Source organism: Ostrinia furnacalis, unplaced genomic scaffold, assembly GCF_004193835.3.
Source record: "Ostrinia furnacalis isolate ACB-3 unplaced genomic scaffold, ASM419383v2 OfSCF7173, whole genome shotgun sequence".
In the NCBI taxonomy this organism is placed as follows: Eukaryota; Metazoa; Arthropoda; class Insecta; order Lepidoptera; family Crambidae; genus Ostrinia; species Ostrinia furnacalis.
In genome coordinates this window covers 459,745-482,262 of record NW_021137412.1, presented here as the reverse complement: position 1 = coordinate 482,262, position 22,518 = coordinate 459,745, and the positions used below count along the sequence as shown (strand labels likewise).

At 34.3% G+C, this 22,518-nt stretch overlaps 4 protein-coding genes across 6 annotated transcripts; all 4 read left to right on the top strand.

Moving 5' to 3' along the window:
- Positions 1 to 7,424: 7,424 nt before the first annotated feature.
- On the top strand, positions 7,425 to 8,482 carry LOC114363583 (uncharacterized). The gene is made up of 2 exons (XM_028319349.1): positions 7,425 to 7,739; positions 8,341 to 8,482. The coding sequence occupies exons 1-2, from the start codon at positions 7,500 to 7,502 to the stop codon at positions 8,398 to 8,400; spliced, it is 300 nt and encodes a 99-aa protein (XP_028175150.1). The 5' UTR covers positions 7,425 to 7,499; the 3' UTR covers positions 8,401 to 8,482.
- Positions 8,483 to 12,027: 3,545 nt separating this feature from the next.
- LOC114363606 (uncharacterized) lies at positions 12,028 to 13,196 on the top strand. The gene is made up of 2 exons (XM_028319378.1): positions 12,028 to 12,312; positions 12,475 to 13,196. Exons 1-2 carry the CDS (start codon positions 12,064 to 12,066, stop codon positions 12,547 to 12,549), a joined length of 324 nt encoding a protein of 107 aa, XP_028175179.1. The 5' UTR covers positions 12,028 to 12,063; the 3' UTR covers positions 12,550 to 13,196.
- On the top strand, positions 12,846 to 15,738 carry LOC114363604 (uncharacterized). Of its 3 annotated transcripts, none has more exons than XM_028319375.1 (5): positions 12,846 to 13,199; positions 13,305 to 13,356; positions 13,778 to 13,837; positions 15,214 to 15,291; positions 15,643 to 15,738. In XM_028319375.1, the coding sequence occupies exons 1-5, from the start codon at positions 13,098 to 13,100 to the stop codon at positions 15,687 to 15,689; spliced, it is 339 nt and encodes a 112-aa protein (XP_028175176.1). In that variant the 5' UTR covers positions 12,846 to 13,097; the 3' UTR covers positions 15,690 to 15,738. The 3 variants fall into 3 exon arrangements, with proteins under 3 accessions (XP_028175176.1, XP_028175177.1, XP_028175178.1); XM_028319376.1 differs by lacking the exons at positions 15,214 to 15,291; positions 15,643 to 15,738 and adding exons at positions 14,104 to 14,181; positions 14,710 to 14,808 and having other exon boundaries at positions 12,858 to 13,199; XM_028319377.1 differs by lacking the exons at positions 15,214 to 15,291; positions 15,643 to 15,738 and adding an exon at positions 14,710 to 14,808 and having other exon boundaries at positions 12,858 to 13,199.
- A 1,405-nt stretch (positions 15,739 to 17,143) lies between these two features.
- Positions 17,144 to 21,072, top strand: CPG10 (cuticular protein glycine-rich 10). Its single transcript, XM_028319366.1, has 6 exons — positions 17,144 to 17,488; positions 17,984 to 18,251; positions 18,787 to 18,957; positions 19,349 to 19,520; positions 20,306 to 20,404; positions 20,609 to 21,072. The coding sequence occupies exons 1-5, from the start codon at positions 17,225 to 17,227 to the stop codon at positions 20,319 to 20,321; spliced, it is 891 nt and encodes a 296-aa protein (XP_028175167.1). The 5' UTR covers positions 17,144 to 17,224; the 3' UTR covers positions 20,322 to 20,404; positions 20,609 to 21,072.
- The last annotated feature ends 1,446 nt before the right edge of the window (positions 21,073 to 22,518 follow it).

Genomic DNA, 22,518 nt, shown 5'->3' with positions numbered 1-22,518 from the left:
CTTGTGTCATGTGTGACTTGCTGGAAGGTGTTTCCACTGCCGAATCAGCCTGTACCAGCATATAACACCCCTAGCCTCCCTGATATAACACCTACACGGACGAATTCTGTATATGAAACTAGAGCTCCGTCGTTTGGTATAAATCCAACGAAAGTCGACAAAACTCCTGCCCTCTCAACCGGTGACGTCAATGCACCTGCAAGAGATCTGCTACCTCCTAAGGTGAGTCAATTGTCTATCAAGTATTTATTGTTACAAAACTTAATAAATAGTACTACTGCCTGATACATTACTTTTAGCAAGATATTTAAAATTCTAACTTTAAGGTCATTTATCTATGAATAAAATAATTAATTAAATATCAATGTAGTAATGAGATCAAAGATGTAGCGTTTATATGTATAGTACCTAAACCTAAAAAATACAAAAACATAAGTAAATAAAGATTTGGGGAGAAAAGTCTGTGTAAACGTTGGTCTGAAGTCTGAGGAAGTCACCAGGTGCGATTGCAGTCAAATACCTGCCTTGATATGCATTAAAAAAGTCATATTTTCCATTAGATCCATACATATTAATTTTCTCAGAAAACACACATATCTGTGTGTAATGTATATAATCTGTGTTCTTCTTTAATAGATATTACGATTAATAATCAACCGATAAATAAGTTCCATGATCTCATGTCCACACATTTAGTTTCAAGGTAAGCATGTTTAAGTATTTCCACAAAGTCTAGAAATTTGAAACTATGTTGAAATTAACATAGTCTAAATATCATTTAATACTTTAAATAGCTATACTATAATTAATGCGTTGTGAGCGCCACTTCAATTCTGCATCCAAATGTATTAGTTAATAAGTTATACATAGGTTATTCTTTATTAAACTCGACAAAAAGTAACAAATACAGATGAATAATAAAAAAAATTAAGGCTGGGTTGCAATATCTTACTTTAACCATAACAAACGTCTAAATTCTGTCAACTTCTATACAAAATACCGGTTAGGGTTACTGTTGAACTAAGATGAAGCAACTCGGTCTAAAGATTTCGAAAACAATATCGCATCACCCTGAAAAAAATCAAATGCATAGGTACCTAATATTGATTTACAAAGTATTGATGTAATAACTACGCCGGTTATAACTTTTCTATGAAACATGTAATAATATTATAATAATCTCGAGAACGCAAATGAAACCGCAAAAAATACTACATCTACGTATTTTCCTCGTTCATAATTAGTCTGGTTTTGTTACATTGATTGAATAAACATCTTAGAAGATCCACCGTAAGTTACCTTACTGCGGAAATAAAACTGGATATAACAAAGGAAATAATATAATTATTACAGATGTTGCTCTTAACTGGGTTTTTTCAGTTCAGCAACTTTGTATTTATACTGAAAAAAAAAACCCTTAATTAACAGGGTTTCATCTTCATCATCAAGTAATTTTGTCCCCATAGCATGAATACGACTCTCTCTAATTTCCCAGAGGTCAAATAGAGAAGATATTTATTTCGTATTTTCTCATTAATAAATTAGGAAAAATCTGGAAATAATTGCACAAACTAACTCTACACTGTAAATGTTCCTTTAAAACGTACCTAAATTTCTAAATTGATCCTAGATCCCTATCACTAGACCATATGATGTTAAGCTTCAGTGAAAGTAGCTGTATAAGGTTGTCCTAGAATCAAATATTTAAATACAGTTTATTCATTTTGAACTTTATCTATTTTTCAAAGAGTCTATATTTAAAGCACGTTAGTCTAGATTAGATCATTTTACGTCCTGATCCTGTTTCTGATGACTCATTAACGTTATCAGTTATCTAGATAATTAGAATGCAGACTGAATCCAACATAATAAAGGTATAAATCTTTCTACCTACTTAGTTGCACATCTTATCTTTATTATTTTTAATAAGGTTAAAACCAAGTCGTTTAATTCCTTTTCGTGATGTAGGTTAAATATAAACTAATGTAAGTAATTAAACATTGTAAAACAACATCTTAAATTTTATGTTATTGTCAATATAATACAGGTATAAAAAATACCAGAAAAGAGCCAGTACATAATCGAAATAACATTAGTAGAGCCAATAAGCTTACTTTAAGAATAAGGTCATTTAATTTTATGACATTTCTAATTATACATGGATCTCATTATTTAAATGGCTTTATTAGTCGTCCTATTCTACATGCAAAAGTATAAACTTTACCCTTCGAAAGGATCAATCACATAATGAAATAATATAAAATAAAATTAATTTATGTTATTCTATAGTCATAAATCATAATAAATATCAAAGTGTTGTGCATTACTGTTAGTTATTTCAGTTACTGCACTGTATTGTTTTTTAAGTTCTTATACAGTGTACTGTAAATGCAATGTATTGCCATAATTGCATTCGACGATTTAATACATTTTTAAAGCTGCCCATGCGTGCGTTTCAAAAAGAAAAAGTCGCTCATTGGACACGCAAGTGGCAACGATTATAAGGACACCATCGTTAAAAAGCTTTTATGGGGCTTAATGGGAATATAAACTTTTATCAAACACCATAATGCATTAATTTACCATATCATGAACATAACGATTATCATAAGAATACATTAGTGATGTTTTAAAATGTTACATCTCATCATAGATAGCCATACATTATACCAAACTAGCTCGTAGCATTTTTTAAAAGAATCTTATAATTATATCTCATAGAGTAGGTACGGTCAACAGCACGTCAACGTAAACACTGTGGTATCTTACGTAGTTGCGATACGGGCGACTTTGCAACGAAAATGTATAGCTTGATGTGCTGTCAACTGTACATTATATTTGTAGATAAGTGACTGAAATATGTTCGACTTCGAAAAGTAGAAATTAGCATCACAACCAAAAAATTATGGCATTTTAGAATAATACTATATTTAATCCCAATTATAAAACATAACTTGACCTTCACAGTACGGCTAGCACAAAAAACTTTCGAATTCAAATCGTTTGCGTACTCGAATCGCCATCAAAAGATTTAGTAAGAAAACTACAACAGCGCCCTCGTGAACGTGTCGTAAAGTGAACTTAGTATGAGATGTGGTTGCAAGAAACTTATTTTGAGAATCAAAATTGTCACGTTATCGTTTAATTCGAAGATTGAGTATCGAATTTTATCGAATACGCAAACGATTCGAAGACGAAAGTTGTTCATGCTAGAGGTACTGATGTCACAAGTTATTCACCCCATTTTGCTTCGTTCGTGTTTTCCGTCAAATTTGTGATTTAATTTAGGCTATTACTAACATGAAGGTTCATTTACAAAATATTATCATTTTTCATTTGTTAATTATTTTATAGTGAACCAAAAATTGTATTATATTATTTAATCTCTATGTTAGTAACCTTTTTAAATGTTTTGCCCAACTTATTCAGGCGCTACTTTAGTTTAAGTACATATCTACCCATATTTAAAGATGGGTTGAGGTGAACTGATGATCGAGACTGTCCCTTAGTCGAATTTTACGACTTCCATTGGAAGAGTAGCGGTGGTTCTCTATTCTGCTAGATTCGAATCAAATCCTCCACTTGTCTCTGATATAAAAGAGTTGTGCTAATGCATTTGAGACTAAATGACGTGATATTTTTATACATAATCAAAATTCTTTGTTACAGGAAGGCCCATCGGCATAAATACGAGTAAATATCTTATACATCCCACGGGAGAGATCGTCATAACCAAGCATACGCAGTTTCAAAGAGAGACCGTCAAGACCGAACTTATATTTCCAACTTTAAAATTCACATAAAAAAGTTCCCATATCAGCAGTCATAGCAATTATAATCACTTACGTCATTATTCCAACTGGAAACATCGTATAATTAATTCCACAAATGCATTACACAACCAGATATGCAGATCAATGGTTTTATGGCGGTTATAAACCGCCAATCGCGTACAAAACTATAAATGAAATATAGTACAACTAAAAACTTAAATACTCGTTTTCTTTTTACCCGACTGTAGAGAAGCAGGTTAACTAACAACACATAATTTATAAAACACCTGTGCCTTACCATACCATACCACTTACAAGGCGATCTTGTAAATAATTTTCTCATCACCCAATGACATCTAAAATGATACATTGTGACAAGAAATTTTTATTGCTCCGCAATTTAATTTTCATTTTAATTTTCCATATTACATAGCAAATACGAAGACCGCAACATTTTTTGGAAAATAAATATAATTTCCCCATGGAATAGGGATGATGAATGGGTAATGAAATCGAAATTCTATTTAGTCCGTCAGACAGATAATTAGAAAATATTAGACTCATATTTTTTATTTTTTTCCATAATCGAATAATTACAGTAATTATATTGAGTTGAAATGTCGCGTGACGTCACTTTTGAGTAAAAATTCTATTCAAGCGTGACGTATCGCGGCATTTCAACTCGATGTAGCACTGTTATTATTTAATTATGAAAGAAAATAAAAAATATGAGACTAATATTTTCTAATTATCTGTCTGACAGACAAATAATTGAAATTTTGTCATCTAGCCTATTGTAAAATGTTAGATAAATGAATACCTGCTAATCAATGTAACATACATACCTCGTCTATTTATCATACTTTTCATAGAATTAAATCTTCCATAAAGAAGTAAGTACCATGTTTATTAATGAGATTCCTCATATTTTTTATTATGTATGGAAATTAAACTGATTCGTCATAATACTACGACATGAACATCGGAAAATACGTCCAAGTGCAGAATTATAATTGAGAAATAACACGTTAGTACGGCTTGAATTAAAACGACCGGTACTTAAGTTCATCCTCATTCAATTGTGAACATTATTTGAAAGACAAAAGATTTATTTTGTTTGAACAAATCAAAGTTTTCTTCGCTCTGTGGGTTTGAATATTAAATAGCTGGGTTTTTGTAAGTACCGTAGAGATATTTTGGGAGGATCATATCATTAGCAACCGTAAGTAGGTAACTACTCCGCCTATTTGATACAAAAAAGAGTTTATTATGTATCAGAAAATTGTATAAAAACATACCACTTAATCAAATCCGTTTTCATAGCAATCTAGAGGTCCAACCCGGTTTTTCTTGGGTTGTAAAAATGGAGATAGACGTTGAAACAATGCCCCTTTTTACAGTAAAAATAATAGTATTTTTCAAAAGGTATAAATAAGACGTGTTCAAATACGTAGTCGTAGATACAGTAGTTAGTTACAATTATTTTAACCTAAACGAGAATATGGCATTCCAAAAAACATATTTTTTCTGACACTCAATTAAACTCAATTATTTATAACTGCAAAAATAAGAACTATGCTCCCAAACACATATTTCCTATAGACTAAAAGATAACAATACATGATCTCTACATAATAATAACTACAAATAACTAATAAATCGTGTCAAACAATTAATTTCTTGTTCTTATTACATTTATGTTAGCAAATTACTATTGAACACGACATGCTACAATTATTGTACTTTCTAAAGATATTACTTATTGTGATTAACAAAAACGTCGTAATTTTATATCAGATTTTGTAGCATTTTTTGTCAAATCTAATTAATTCTGATAAAGTCTTACATAAATTGGTTACATGCTTCGTTGCATTTATTATAAGTTATAACATGAACGAACGTACTAGAATAATATTTTGTTTGTTTTTCGTCAAACAACATCGATTTAGATTACCTACCTTTTTAGCAGTCTTATGCCCGTTTTCACCATCAATCCCTAATTTTTAAGTGACCCCTATGGTAACACATAACAGGAATTTTGTTTTCAAAGGGGTCACTTAAAAATTAGGGATTGATGGTGAAAATGGGCATTATTCACGTTAAACGTATATTATTATTTTACTAAACAGGTTATTTTTTAGGATTTGCTAAAAAAGTTTTGCTATTAGAAGAATTTTATTAATTGAGAAGAAACGCCTTTTAAATATTTATTTATTTATTTATTAGGTATATACTACAGTTGACAATCGAGTTTTGTTAGTAGATACTTAAGTACACATATTCTACATTATTCGTCCAATATTCTACTTTATTCGTCCAATATTCTACTACTATCGTTTGGGTATAAATAAACAACCATATTATTATAGTTAATGGAGAAAATACAACTTTCTTTAAACACTTCAACTAGAAGCTTAGTGCAACAATTACTTACTCGTATGATAATACACGTATGGCTATCCTTTAGTTAGACACATAAGTATGAATCAATAGTAAAATACACTTGTTTGAACTAAATTTTAATTGTTTTTTAATTATTTTTATGTTTTAGTACATTAGACATCAACGAGTTAGCATACATTTCAATTTTGAACGTCTCAATTTTTATGAAACTTATATAAATACCACTTCTGTGCAAAGATTTGTTCAATCTTCTAAAATATTAAACTCACCTAATATACCTAGTTTCAAAAATATGACATAAAACAATGGATTATTACGCAATTGTTGCAATTAGTACATCTTTCATCCGAGACCTAATCACCTTTGTTATAACGACCTGTTGATTAAATTACATGTCGTTACTGAATCCATTGATAACTGTACAATTACCTGGTCATCATCTTTGTTATGATCCAATGGTATTGCAGGAATCCCCTGTGACTAAGGACCAGAACGTAGGTTGTTGATATAACCACATAAGTAATAATTACTCTCTAATACGTAGGGGGCACTAGTTTTGAGTGGAAAATATGATTCCGGTAATAATACCACGCAAAAAATGTAATGAGCTGTCTATAATGAGTAGTATTTCCCATGCGACTTTGTACACTGCCCATGTGTATTGTTTTCGTTGTCTATTGATCAAAAATGTTATGAAATCACTTGGTTCAATCTCTATCTAACATGTAGTATAAAAGTGAAGACGTAGTGTGGGCAGGCCCCTCACTAAGTGGACCGACGATCTCGTGAAGGTCGCGGGAAAACCTGGATACGGGCAGCGCAGAACCGATCGTTCTACAAATCCTTTAGGAAGGCCTTTTTCCATTTGTCTGAAACGAACGATAATCGTGAAATGAGTATTGATTGGTGAAGAAAAATGAAACCTTTCTATCGCCGTAGTCGCAGGATTCACGACACTTCAATTGAGAACTTAATAACAGCTGGTAGTCTAGCGGCTTAAAGAATTTCACAACATAATGCATTATTAGCTTGGTACGTAAATTACTTGAACAATCTTTGATCAATACGAGTAGGTGAGTAATATTAGCTACAAAAACACATTAAGCGATTTTATTCTTTAAGCTAATTCACATCAATAAATCATAACATGAAAGAAGAACCGAACATCAAGTTACGATTATAAATTAGTATTTAATTACCTAACGATGAGTCCATTATCGTTTTTAATAATAAGATAAAACAGACTGTCTTATATAAACTGATGGACGGGCTTTGCAAAAAGTAGTTCACTTGTATCCTCTATAGAGTGAAACTGAATACAAAATGAAGTGCGTTTTTGTGTTATTAGTGCTTGTTTGTGCCACTTTTGGTAAAGAACAGGTAGTTTATAAAGCCACGGGTGCTGATCTCTTCGATCTGATACGAGGTATACCGCCCAAGGGAGGTTCTTTGGATCTGACGAAGGTCGAGGATGCGGACCCTGCAAGCCTACCTGATGGAATTTATTTTGTTCCTGAAGATGTGTCTTTAGACGACACAGAGCCGACGAAATTGTATGTCACGGTAAGTAATATAAAATTTATTAAAATAAAAAAAAATATATAAAAAAGCAAGACGTAACATTAGTTTTTACAACTATATGATAATTAAAGAATCCGCTTTATAAACCCACAGCAAATTAATTACATGCATTTTTTATTACTAATAAAAAATAACATGTATGAGATGAGATAACGTCACTGTTTCTTAGAGGTATGTTATGGTGTAGAACAATTAATGACAGGAAAATCCTTTACTTCATACCGATTGGACATACAAATAAAAATTCCATTCTTGAAGTTTCTAATATTAGATATGACCAGAACAGGATGAGCTTCAGCTTAATTAAAGAAAAGCAATCGGTATGTTAATATAAAGTAGAGTCTATACTCGAACTATGTCTAACGCCCGTATTAACATACGATGCTTGCTCAAGTGAAGCAGCAAATCGAACGCACAGCGTTGAATAGAGCTAGAGTTCCGTGATTGGTTCATGTGTCACCCTGTGCGTTCACGGGCCCTGTGAGATCTCATAGTAATGTTTGTGAATACGGGCGTATGTCTTTAGGTTAATTACTATTAACGTCATACGATTACATTGTAATGAAGATACTGTTTGTTACAGAAAAGCAACAACAAGGCCGTTGGACCAGAGAAAAAACCTGATTTCCCAGTCGAAGCCTGATGAATCAACATTTAATAAACGATACTGACATAAATATATGCCTCTAATATTCAAAAATAAACTGTTATGACCACATTGTAAATGTTTTTTTGTAACGATCAACACATAAGTACTTATTTTAAACTGTGAAGCAGGATTATTTGTACTATAGAATGCAGACATTTGTAATTATTTAAAAATACGTAAGTATAACTCTGTGTAGGTAGGATTTGTAAGTAAGTAAGAACTTGTAATGTTTTGAAGCCTTAAAATGCTGAACCAATTTAGATTAGGTAATTTTAATAAAGTAAGACAATGAGCAATTAATAATGACTAGTATCACTACCACCACTATTTAAACTAAGATCTAGTAGAAGGACAAAGACTGCTAATAAGAATCATAAAGCAGCAGCCTCATCAAACTAAACAGGGACAGCATCCGCAAGGTCTTGAATGTTATAACCGGACATTGTATGTTAAAAAAGCACCTACACAACATAGGTGTTACAGACAGCCCACTGTGCAGGGGATGCATGGAGGCAGAAGAAACACCGCAGCATGTGGTCATGGAGTGCAGCAGCGTAGCAGAACAACGGGCTCAATTTCTCCGATCACCATCCTCGCTGCAGGAGGCCTATAGCAGCCTAGACGGGCTGCTTGCCTTCTAGGGGGATCTGTGTGAGCTCGCTAGCGAATACGTCAAAAAATTCTATGAAGATTTTATTTCTTGAAAGTAGCCGCTAGGGGCGCTGCACAATATGTCATACATTTAAATGTCATTTTTTTACGCAGTCGCTAGCGAGCACACCTAACGTAAACTCATGGTAGGCACACTGGGGTGGTTGGGGTAGGAAGATAAACCACAAATCGCGCACAATGGCCCAATCATGAGGCTAAGTGCGGTATTCGATTGCCCTGCAAAACTAACTTAACTAATTATGAATCATAAAGGTATTGTATGGAAATTAATCATTTCTCAATAAAAGGATCCTAATTAATTTTGTTAAAAAATATGACCGAGTTATGATCGCGTGATAAGTGATAAAGACTCTCTGTAGGATACCGAAATCCACAAGAGTGAAGCCGCAGGTTACAAAATAAATACAGCATACTCTAACGGTGCTCCACTTTCTTGTATGAATACTAAGTAAGTAACTAAGGCCCAGTTTTTTGATTCATAGTTAAAATAACAAATCGTTAAATTTTGTTACTAATGGTTAAATATTAACAAAATGTTAACTAATAGTTAAAAAATGTACTAAAAGTCAAGGTATAGATGACCCACGCTGAACTGTCCCACCAAACTCAATGACAGGGGGGCGCTACCATCGTTCAACTATATGGTTTCCAACATGGCAAAAATCTGAACCAGCGATCCGGTATTGACGGTGGCGCCGTGGCGCCCCACTGTCAATGTCATCGACAGGACAGTCCAGTATTTTGGAACTATAACCATTGTTCGAAGAACATTTTTTTCTGATACTTAACCACTTGTCATTTGACATCTGTCAAATTTGACTATTGGTTTTTAACTACTAATAAAAAAACCGGGCCTAAGAGTAAGAGTCCTCACAGACTAAACAGACTTTTTATCGACCGATAGTTTGGTTAGCTTCTAATTTTTATGACAAATTGGTCGATACCAAATCGATATAGTCTGCCTACTTTCATAGGGGAGACTGAGTACGGTTGTAACAGGGTACGGTTGTAACAACTCGATTGTTGCTCGGCAGGTGAGGGGAACAAAGGGGTACAGGCGATAAGACAAATAAGGTAGTATGGACAGTCGCCCGTATGCTTCTCCTTGTACCTCTCACCTACCGAGCATTGTTTGATAACATTCTAGTTGTTACTACCGTACCCTGTTATTTCAACCGTACTCAGTCTCCCCTACTTGTTAACAACCAGATGAAACTATCATCCAACGAAAAATCTTTTTATTGTATCTCTTCCAGGAAACGATACCAGCTGATCTTTATAATCTTGAAAGAGCAATGTACCGGTTGCGTCATTTTCCAGGCTATTTTTACTTGACTGGTCACTAGATCCTTAAGCGTAAGAGGGATCACAATATGTTAATTTTTTATTCAGAAAAAAGACCTCAATCTAGGCCACATGTAGTTCGAGTAAGAACCTTCTCGGATTCTGGGTTCGATTCCCAATCTGAAGAAAAATTTGTGTTTATTTTCAGATTGTAACTAAGTAGTTACAATTTTTCGAGTTTTCCAAACATAAGTAGTACGACAAGAATGTGCTCAACTAGATGCGATAGAGCCGTGTCCGAAGTAGCTATATTTAAGATTGTAACCTCCGTTGTCACAACCACACCTACGTACAAAAATACTAACTTTGGCTAGATTTATAACTATAATGTTTGAGAACACGATGGTAACGTTTTTCTACAAATAAAATTCTTTATTTTTTGTAGAGCGATTGTAAATTTTCCCAACATAATAACTTGTTTACATCAACATCGTGTAAACTTGTTAAATACTTCACTTGTTAAGTTATTCATAATATTTTTCCACCATTATGTAAATTGGTCCTTTAATAGGAGGCTGAAACCAACAAACAAGCGATTGCTTCATTTTATATTATTTGGATGATTGATTAGGTAAGTAGGTAGAAATAATATGATGCGTGATAAAGCAAGTGGGTAAAACTGGTATTGTTTCTTGTGTATTTTTATGTATTTTGATATTAAATTATAATTACTAAGGATGAGCTTATTATTTCATATATTTGTAATTATTTTGTTCAAATGAGTATAACTTGTCCTTTGTTCAGCAGTGGACGTCATTTGGCTGAAAAGAACGAACTGCTTTTAAGAGAAACTAGGTATTAATTAATTACTTACCTACTTGTTTCTACAAATTAATATTCATCTAAAAATATTTTTTACGCTTTTCGGTATTAATAACTAATTGAATTTTAATTTATATCTCACGGTAATAATAAATATATTGATAAATATCCGCGATGGTATAATCGTGACTTGTTCTTCACAAAGACTCAATTATTATCAAATCACTTGTGTTGTTATTAAACAGTGTTTATTACACTATTAATCTAACAGCATTAACATCATATGTAGTAAAAACAGTTATTTGCTAGTTCACATTATTACCACCCGTATCTACATCAACTCAACCAAATCACTCGAAACTTTTTATTAGATCATTTAAAGCTCATTAGAATGAACTTTATTGGATTTTGTCAAAATAAACACGAGTATTGCTCCTCAAATGTACCTATTAATAGATAGATTTGCAACCCAAGGCCGAATCATAAAATGATATTCAAGTTCGAATCAACGCAGGCCTATGACAGGAATTTCACTACTTCGAAAAATCACATCAATCTAAATGTTTGAATCAAGTTTGGAGTTCAATGCCTTAACTCCGTATATCAGGATGTCCCAAAGTCACCTTAAAAATAAACAATCAGTTAAATAATTGCGTTAATAAACAGAAAAATGCTATAGTTATTACTATAATTTATTCAGCTCGTGCCTGGATGCGGACAAAAACTCGATAGCATTTTTCAAAGCTTGATTGGTTGTCGTGATCGAAACAAAAGGAACTTTAAATGTGTCCATCATTTACAAAATCGTGATGTTATTGAGGATCTCCGGTATAAATAAAGCTCCTGGCTTATTTCCATACTCATTCCACTTCAGACACGATGATAATTGCTGCTAAAGTGAAGGTTTTGGCTGTTGTTTGTATAATTTGTGTTGTGGGGGCTGAAGTAACTCCTGAAGACCATGTAGTTCTGGTCGCACCAGTCTTAGCCCCTCCGAAGTCCTCCAGAGCGAGGGTCACCGAAACTGCCAAGGATTTTCCAGTGCTGATGGTGTTGGCCACGAATAATAGTGAAGCGAAGGTACCAGAAGTGGAAGAAGAACATAATAATATGCCTATTTATGTACTGGTGAGTAACAGTTTTAGTTGGTAAATTAAATTAGTAGAGAATTTCTATAGTCGGCAGATATTTCATGTTCGTTGAGTCTTTTTTAAATAAACAATTTTTAAAACGTTTGATTAAGTAATTAATTATTCGGCGTGTTGAATAATTTGCGCTTGTTTTTTGCAGAAGCTAGAAGACCAAAAATTTACCTATAGAAGACGCAGAAGATTTTCCAAGCTAAGAGTTCTTCGAAATAATTAGTTTAAATTTACTAAATAAATTAATATGCTCAAACGTTTTTTTAAGTCATAAATATAAATAAATGCCTTGTAACAAATTCTTCACTAAACTGGTAACTTATTACTGACGTAGAGAAAAACCACGACGTTAACTGACATAGATAGGTACAGTCCACTAGCAAAATATCTACTAATATAATATCTAACTACAATGTTGATGATGTTATTTGTTGTTGAGTAAATCAAGAAATAATAAAAATCTATGTTTGCAGATAAAGGGTTAGCATTTTTTTAATTACTTTTGACTCAGGTATCAACTACGTCAATTGTACCCTGTACCTACGTCAATAAATTCTACAATAAACAACTACTTTGTGACAAGTACTGTACCCACATGACCAAATTGGCTTATGTAACACAGGTATCACATAAAGGCAGCAATTTTGAAATTATGAAAGACAATTTCCTTCAGATAAAATCAACTTGACACTAAAGACAATATATAAACTGTGTCGCATCCTGAATTTACACAGATTCACATTCAGCCTCAAGACATTACATATTATAACAATGCCACTGAAAATCAGATTTTTCCTTGCTTTAACATTGGTGTACTATGTAGAGTGCTTTTATATTGCTGGTGATGGAAAACTTCCACCTATAAATATTCAGGTATTTTTTATTTTTTATTTAATGATGTTAACTTTACCTTAATATGGTAATTAAAATATATTTCGTCAAATTTATTTTCATATAAATATTATTTTCCTTGTAAAGGTTTACGAAGAAGTAGAGGGATTCGGTCCTGCTCGTGTAACCAGGAACATAGGTAAGGTAACTTTTCTATTTTGATGTACGGACGACGGCACGTCAACGTAACCACTGTGGGTTCTTGTGCAGTTTTAATAGGGGCGAGTTTGCAACAAAAATGGGTAACCTGATGTGCTGTCGTGTGTACTTACTGAAAATGGTATGGTCTATTGCCCTCTGTATTTCTTTATTTTGAATTGAACTTATAATAAACCAACAAGAAACCAATTAGATACCCATCGTAACTTCCTATGGAAGCTCTAGCAAAAATTATTTATTTACCTTTAAAAAAAGTTTGAACAAGAACTGTGACAATCCAAACAGAAGATGCTTTACAATAAAAAGACTTTCTTGCTAACGTATTAAACCACAATTTAAAGTACAAAGTACAAACCACATGACGTAAACAAATACCATCTTAATAACTTTTTTTGTTTTAGACTACATAAGGTCAGCTGGAGTACAACGAGACCAAACTGTGATTGTAGTCCCTAACCAAGGTAACTAGTTCTTAATATCTGACCGTCACCCTTATTCCCATCTTTTAGGTTAACTGGAAAAATATTTCCCCATCAAAATACATATATCCTTCCAAGTCCTATTATTTTTACCTACGCTTGTCAAGGAGAGGTCTTCATTAAAATAGTTAGATGGTTAGATAAATGGATAGTTAGATGCCCAAGTAGAAATAGAGCGTACAGTTTTATCAAAATCTTCAAGTGCTTTTTAACTTATAAATAGGTATATGTTTTTTAACTTTTATCAGGTACTAGGCAATCTTACGGATATAGTACCTATGGTAGCAGTGCGAATCGAGGGCAAACTGTTGTCGTTGTTAAGCCAGGTGAGATGCATTTTTCAATTCTAAATTTTTGCTAATTCACATTTTAAATCATTTTTGAGTAGCAACCAAAGCCAAAGAGAGACAATCAATATACTAGCTGAATAGTAAACCGCTATCTATAGCGGTACACATGTATTTTGCGGAAAATTTCCTGTAAACCAATTTTCATTAAGGAACCTTGATAAAGTATATCGCGACCGATATAATTCTATATGTTGTCTAAATATATATGTATAACTGAAAGGTGACGACTGACTGACATAGTGATCTATCAACGCACAGCCCAAACCACTGGACGGATCGGGCTAAAATTTGGCATGCAGGTAGATGTTGTGATGTAGGCATCCGCTTAGAAAGGATTTTACGGAACTCCACCCCTAAGGTGGTAAAACGGGATCCACGCGTACGAAGTCACGGGCGGCCGTTAGTTTTATTAATAAAACACTACACTATTTTATTTATTAACTACTCTCGAGACTTACAGAATCAACATCAATAATTAAATTATTTTATTTTCTTGCTTTACAGATCAATACAATCGTGGAGTTCTCACCGACCCTTATATCCAAGTCTAATGCGAACTTAGCTTTATATTACTTGTGAATAAATAAAACCCTTTAAAAACAGTGTTTCATTTAATATTAAGCTCATTATAATTTTTCACTTGAAAAACTCTACTTCCTCAGGTGAGATCATGATGATAAAATTATTTAAATCAGTCAAATCTAGAAGGACGTCTTATTATTTCAAGGCATCTTGATAGACTGTATATGCTAGTGAACAGAAAAAAGTATAGTAGGTTGTTGTCCCATATTTTTGTTAAAGTATCAATCACAGAATGCAGGCCGCCACCAACCGGCCATTGTGGAAATCATTGTAGGAGGCCTATGTTCAGCAGTGGACGTCCTATGGCTGAAATGATGATGATGATGAATCACAGAATAATTAAAACTCTAAGCGTCCTAATAGTCCAGTAGAATTAGCTTTTAAATCGGAAATAATTNTATAAATATGTTTTTTAACTTTTATCAGGTACTAGGCAATCTTACGGGTATGGTACCTATGGTAGCAGTTCGAATCGAGGGCAAACTGTTGTCGTTGTTAAGCCAGGTGAGATGCGTTTTTCAATTCTATATTTATTGGCCAAAAATCACATTTTAAATAATTTTTGAGTAGCAACCAAAGCCAAAGAGAGACAATCAATATACTAGCTGAATGGTAAACCGCTATCTATAGCGGTTAACGGTACACATGTATTTTGAGGAAAATGATCTGTAATACGCAAAATACATGTGAAAATATATTTTCATTAAGAAACCTTTATAATAAAGTAAATCGCGACAGATATAATTATATATGTTAGTTTATTAATTAAACACTACACTATTTCATTTATTAACTACTCTCGAGACTTGCAGAATCAACATCAATAATAAATTATTTTATTTTCTTGCTTTACAGATCAATACAATCGTGGAGTTCTCACCGACCCTTATATCCAAGTCTAATGCGAACTTACCTTTATATTATTTGTGAATAAATAAAACCGTTTAAAAACAGTGTTTCATTTATTATGCTCATTATAATTTTTCACTTGAAAAACTCTACTTCCTCAGGTGAGATCATGATGATCAAATTAAATCAGTCAAGAAGGACGTCTCATTATTTCAAGGCACACAAAAGTATAGTAGGTTGGTGTCCCATATTTTTATTAAAGTATCAATCACAGAATGCACGCCGCCACCAACCGGCCATTGTGACGCCTATGTTCAGCAGTGAACGTCCTATGGCTGAAATGATAATGATGATGAATCACAGAATAATTAGATTTCTTAGCGTCCTGGAGTAAAATGATACCTCAACAATGTAGAGTTCACTCCGGACTACATCTTAAATAGATCCTGAGAATCGTGACAATGAATTATTTTTTTCAGGTTTTTACTAGCTCATTTACTTGTCAAGTCAGGTAGCCTATAAAATTATAATTACCTACTTCGAATAAAAACCATTCAAGCTGAATACACGTAAGTATAGTGAATACAATTTTCGAAGAAAAAGTAGTAAAGAACTAACTAGGTACTACATTGTTGCAGTTGAACTAGACACAAATCAGACAAAATACTTCTTGTAAAGAAAATTGCTTAATTACATGTTGCATGAGATGTCAAAGCGGTTAATTAGGTTCGATGTTGTCTGAGTTATGAGCTGGAACAGCTATTTTATTATAAACAATGCGAATAGAAGTATGTTGTTATATTTAATACGACTGCTAACCCAATTTACATTATCTGAGGTCACGTACCTGTCATGGCTCTACCAGACGAATAGGGTGGAATCAACAACCCCCAGGTCGAGAAAGTTTAACTCTAACCACTAGCATAGGGAAAGGCAAAAATAAAAAATCATTTTGAAACAAACGTAAACCTTTTACTTTTATTTTCATGTCACAAACCTGATACAAGCAATTGTTCAAAGCACTAAAAATGTTTCTTAAATCCATTCCAGATACCATCTACTTATCCTATTTGCGATATTTACATCAGCAAACAAAAAAATAAACAAAACACCACCCTGGTAACATCGCTGCCCCGGGAACAGGTTCTAAAAGGAGCATCGCGACCGAAAGCATCTCGTGCTTGTGTTTACAAATAAAACTATCATCGTAATTTCGCCAGCAAAAATAATACTCGTGTGTTGTTATTTCATACAAAAACACGCCGCATCCGGTTTAAGGGAATAACCAGATAGATATCATACGTGCTCGGACTAAGTAAATTACGCGAAGGCGTACAATATCACGTTTCGCATCGACAGATGTATCTAAGTATATTTCGTATTTCCACAAACAATGGCATAGGCCTTAATTGTTCGATGCTGATCATAAATCTACGGTCAATCCGATGACGTCATTGTGAGAAGCGCGTTCTACGAAGCTGTGTCCTGCGAGCGTCGAGTCGCAATACTTGGGCGGTCATGACGTCGCGTCTGCAGGAAAAACTCGTATAAATAGGTTTGCTTTGTGAGTCCTGTGCCAGTGATCACAATGGGACCCAGTGGAGTGGTGGTGAGCGTGTTAGCGCTGGTGAGCGCGGCGTGGGCCACGATTGGTGACAATAACCTGGATGGTGGAGATCGAGTGGTCTTAGTGGCCCCCGTGCTAGCGCCCCCTCGGGACTCTAGACAGCATTCAACGGATCGTGCTCGGCAGTTCCCTATCCTAGTGTTACTGAAACAGCAAGGAGCCGAACCAGCCCGCGCTGACCAGGCCAAGTCGTTGGAAACCAACCCTCAACCTATTTATGTACAAGTGAGTTCAATAGTTTGTAATGCTTAGCGAACTTGAACTTCACGCGTTTACTGAAACGAGTTTGCGAAACACACGCACTCGCCGGCAAAATTACTCGTCTCGATTTGAGTAATTATAATCCTATCTAGTTGAAACATAATATTGTGATGATAAGGAATATAACTTCATCCAAAATTTATAAAATAATAATTTTAAGGCTTATTGCAAATGTGTGAAACATTTGATATCGAACCAAACGTTAAAAAGGTTTAAGGTAACAGTTTTATTACATCGTAAACGTAAAATTAACATTGCGCTATTACATGTCCCCGTTAGATTCTAAGCTGAAGGAAAATATATAAACTGCCAAATTATGAAAAAGCTCATACTTTTCAGCAAAGTTTCAATTAATTAAATCATTTTATTTTACAGTAATTTTCTAAATCGCGAATTTCACATTAAAATAAAAATATTGCTGGACACTGCAAATAAATTACTAACTTTTGCTATCTACAGAAACTAGAAGACCAGGAGAGAGCAAACCCCGGTCAACAGAACAGGCAGAAGCGGCATCTCTTGGCGAAGAAGTTCCTCGGTCTCGGAGGTGGGAGCTTTGGTATCGGTTTCGGCGGGGGTGGCTATAGTGGCGGTGGCTACGGTGGCGGTGGCGGCGGTGGCGGTGGCTATGGCGGTGGCTACGGGGGCGGCCATCAAGGCTATGGAGGACACGATGGTGGCTATGGTGGAGGATCCACTAAAGTTATCATTGTGAAAGAAATAGGCGGTAAGATTTTATTTTGCGCTTTGCATACCGTTAGCTGTATTAGAAGGCATTGTGTACTCTAGTGTTCCGTTTGTACATAACGGATAAAATAAGTAAACACTTATTTAGCTACACTAATGTAATGAATGCAAAAGACCGTATTAATACCGTTCGTAAAGTGAACTTATTTTGTTGTTGTGAAGATAAGATTTTAAGTAAACTGTGATAATTTCATAAGCTCGGTACTTTTTCTTGCAAAAAATCTAGATGTGAAATACCTACGGGTATTTTATACAAGTTTGCATGAGAACCTAACCCTAACATATGAAAATTAATCCATATTAATGCTCTTCCAAGAAATTCGCGGGACGCACGATGAAGATTTCTGGATTGATAATCACGCGAGCGAGGCCTCAGGCAGAATCTTATTAATAAACAACGTCCGTCCCAAGTAAACGATAATGACATTAAAGTAGATATTACAATATGACAGGCTAAAGAAAAACCTATTGTTTTTTACTAGCATCATGAGTTTACAATATTGTTTTGATTACAGGTCATGGCCACCACGGAGGTTACAGCCACGGCGGCCACGGAGGCGGCAACTACCAACAAGGAGGTGGCTACGGGAATGGCGGAGGATTCGGTGGCGGCTTCGGAGGTGGCTACGGTGGTGGCTATGGAGGTGGCTACGGGGGCGGCGGTGGCGGCGGCGGCGGTGGTGGCGGTAAGAATAGCGTACATATAAATTGAAGAACAAATAGGTATAACAGTTTTATGAATACAAAAGTGATATTCTGTCATGTTATAAGGCCGCGTGTAAAACACAAGCAATTTTTTTAGGATTATAAACTCTTTCAACATGTTAAATGAAATGCCACACATAATAATTGGCAATTGGATTCGGTTCTATAAATAATAGGTACCTAAACGTCATGAAATGTGTTCTTTTTACCGTGTAAAAATAAATATCATAAATGCACAACGGATACTTTTTGTAATGCACTTTTAACTTCTCTCTTACCTAATTAGTTTGTTTATTTGACCGTTACATTAGTGTACATGAGTCAGTACATAACTCGTTGTTATTCTTAATTTTCACGATTTATAATCCTTAGGCGGTGGAGGCTATGGAGGCGGCTACGGCGGCGGCGGTGGCGGCGGCTACGGAGGCGGTGGCAACCCGGGCCACGGCGGCGGCTGTGGAGGCGGTTGCGGTGGCGGTGGCAATTATGGAGGTGGTAGCAGCAGTGCTAGTGCCAGTGCGTCAGCGTCTGCTAGTGCTAGCGGGTAAGGAATAACGTTATAACTGTTTAACCCTTCAAGCACAACCAAATGTTCCGTCACCTGTACAGCGAATGTTCTGTCACCTGTACAGCGAAAGACTTGAGATATGATGATAGAAACAATTGTTAGCGCGCTCTCATGAGACTGCTAGAGTATTTTAGTTTATGAAAAAACCTAGGTCCAATTGTGTATTGATAAATCAATTTTAGTCGTCTCTACCACATCTATTTATTTTTTGTCTACATTGAATAATCAATTTAATTCTGTCTGGCATTTAAACTACAGCGCAGAAATATTGCTGATATCAATTCGACCTTAACATTCTCACACGACAAAGTTCAACGTGCCTAAATGCATCTAACTTGCTTGAATATACTGATAAAAATACTGAACTGATGACACAAAAGTTAATTCGCACATTGTAGAGCAGTCAAAATTAACTGTTACTTAAAATACTTACGTTTAAACTTTTTTTTAGATTTTAGAGACCAACCCAATTATTTTGTTTGTTCTCCTTGTGACTTGTAATGATTATAGTAGGTACACTAAGGCTGGGTTGCACCATCTTACTTTGACTTTGACAAACATCAAAAATCTGTCAAACTCCATATAAAAAGCACCGGTTATCGTTATACCTATTTACCATCAAAGTTAGGTGGTGCAACTCAGCCTAAGTAGGCAAAAGTAAATCTAAGCTTACCAATAATACACAACCATTTGTTATGAATCACTATAAGCCGGGTTTTCTAAGTGTTAATTTTATCTAATTTTCTTTTTTCATCTTTCAGGTACGGAAAACGTTAAGTGATCCCGAAGACGGACCTTGTGTGATAAATATCACGTGATCTGTGATTTAGTGGTGACCGGACGATAACTCGATATGACACCAGTACCTCTAGTAGGAAAAACTTTCGAGTTCGTTTCGTTGCGTATTCAAAGTGCCATCGAAAAATTTTGTATGAAAAATTAAACAGCGCCCCCTATATTATAGCCGCCCTAGGGGGCGCTGTTTAATTTTTCATACAAAATTTTTCGATGGTACTTTGAATACGCAAACGAAACGAACTCGAAAGTTTTTCGTAATAGAGGTACAGAATAACGTAGCAATACTAATATTAAGACAAATGCTTTGTTTCATTTAATTTTTATACTTTTGAAGTATTTTCATGTATACTTTCTTTTAGAATAAATAAAATATGTATGGTAACCATAATATTGTATTAAAATCATGATACCATGGTTATTAGACTGCCATACTCTCTCATTTGTTTTGATGTTTCAGTGGTTTGTATAATACAAAAGGCAATAAAAATGTACAAGATTAAAAATATAATCATCAATCAAACATGTTATTAAATTATACATATATACCTAATACCTATAGATATCAACATATTTATAGACCTATTATTACAGTTCATGCTACTGATATAGATTTATCTAGAATCTTCCAATGTTTTTTATTACCATTGTAATAATTGTAATGAATTCCGACTGTTTTCCTTGTCTTACTTTGTAAGATGTGATGAAAAATAAATAGAAAAGTGTTATTTTTCTTTTGTTTTTACATTTAACCTCAAACCTATCAATGCCCAAACATTCACAAAATACACAGTCATGAAAATACCTAAAATTTAGCTATTTTTCCTGAATTTATATCGGGGGCATCGGAAACCATTATTTTTTTGATCATTTTCTTAATCACATATCGAATGAAGTTTTTTCTAATAATTTCAGCTTGAATTTTACATTTATTGAACAAAACTTCATGATAATATTCTATCGACATTAAATCATTCTGTTCGGCGAACCATTCATAGTCATGAAATGAAAATTAAGTTCGAACGCTCATTCACACTACTCCATAGCCTTGAAGGGAAAATAACCTAAGACGCCTCCACCTGACGCTACGAGTGGAAAAATGGGTAGAGTTCTAGAGAGTGTCCTAGTTCTGGGAAGATTTATTTTTAGTTTCAAGGTAATAAAATTCTGGCAGACCAGGGCTTAATTAAATTATCCCGCCTCTTACCACTTACATCAAAAGGGATAGAGTGAGTTTCAATGTGAAAAACGTTCATTCCAAAATTCGTTACATAAAATAAAAGCCACCACCCTTTATTTGTTTACTACACGTATCTTGATGTGTCCGTTTATTTTGTTTATAGCAAATTCAAGCACGATTTAGTTAAATCCAGATGTCAGCCTCATTGATTACGCCTGCTGACCGCTATGGGGCTTCAAACTATACGAAGCAGTACCATTGCTATCGCAAAAGATTTAGGTGATCCCACATAATATAATATTATTGGTAGTAAGCTTATCTAATATAAATCTTAAATAGAGTTTAAGTTTGTGTTTCAAATTTCAATTCATAAGCAAAGTAATAATTATTAAACAACTAATGAAAACTAGTTAACAAGCAAGCATGATATTATTTACCAGTTATAACTAGTCAATACTTTATTCATATCTTCATTTACTAGAAGTTATGTTCAGATGACAGCCTTCAGACTATAAATTGTTGTAAAATAGCACTTAATACAACTACAAAAGATGCTTTCAGTTTACCTTAATGTGCTATCGTCAATACGAATGCGTATTTGCAATCACCAGACGACATTTCACACACCGACGTAAGTATTATCTACGCATCAATGTGACGTCAAGCTCCAATCCAGAGGTCCAGGTTATCTAGGTTTAAAGTCTAGACGTAGTGGGATACGGATTCTTCTTAGTGTATGTCGACGACCCTCTATCGAACGGAGGGACTTTTCCTTGAAACGGGCAGATCACAAAGCAAAGGTGTAATCAGCCGAAAGCAACTTTGTACGTGAGGGTCATGTTTTGTGTGCTTTTAGATTCTTTAGAATCATTGTTAAGTACATACGACAGCGGTTACGATGCTAGATGTAGTGGCATCTTACATATTGAAATAAGTGCGATAATGCAGTAAAGTTTGAGCACGTTTAATTTTGATATGTTGTCGACTGTACAGGCGTTT

What these genes read in the sequence shown, in the direction of transcription:
- LOC114363583 (XM_028319349.1), top strand. Translation starts at nt 7,500, where the DNA reads ATGAAGTGCGTTTTTGTGTTATTAGTGCTTGTTTGTGCCACTTTTGGT. An exon ending in CGACGAAATTGTATGTCACG is followed by an intron (nt 7,740 to 8,340) that starts GTAAGTAATATA and finishes TGTTTGTTACAG; the next exon opens with AAAAGCAACAACAAGGCCGT.
- LOC114363606 (XM_028319378.1), top strand. Translation starts at nt 12,064, where the DNA reads ATGATAATTGCTGCTAAAGTGAAGGTTTTGGCTGTTGTTTGTATAATT. An exon ending in ATATGCCTATTTATGTACTG is followed by an intron (nt 12,313 to 12,474) that starts GTGAGTAACAGT and finishes TGTTTTTTGCAG; the next exon opens with AAGCTAGAAGACCAAAAATT.
- LOC114363604 (XM_028319375.1), top strand. Translation starts at nt 13,098, where the DNA reads ATGCCACTGAAAATCAGATTTTTCCTTGCTTTAACATTGGTGTACTAT. An exon ending in TCGTGTAACCAGGAACATAG is followed by an intron (nt 13,357 to 13,777) that starts GTAAGGTAACTT and finishes TTTTTGTTTTAG; the next exon opens with ACTACATAAGGTCAGCTGGA. An exon ending in GATTGTAGTCCCTAACCAAG is followed by an intron (nt 13,838 to 15,213) that starts GTAACTAGTTCT and finishes AACTTTTATCAG; the next exon opens with GTACTAGGCAATCTTACGGG.
- CPG10 (XM_028319366.1), top strand. Translation starts at nt 17,225, where the DNA reads ATGGGACCCAGTGGAGTGGTGGTGAGCGTGTTAGCGCTGGTGAGCGCG. An exon ending in CTCAACCTATTTATGTACAA is followed by an intron (nt 17,489 to 17,983) that starts GTGAGTTCAATA and finishes TGCTATCTACAG; the next exon opens with AAACTAGAAGACCAGGAGAG. An exon ending in CGGCGGCGGCGGTGGTGGCG is followed by an intron (nt 18,958 to 19,348) that starts GTAAGAATAGCG and finishes TATAATCCTTAG; the next exon opens with GCGGTGGAGGCTATGGAGGC.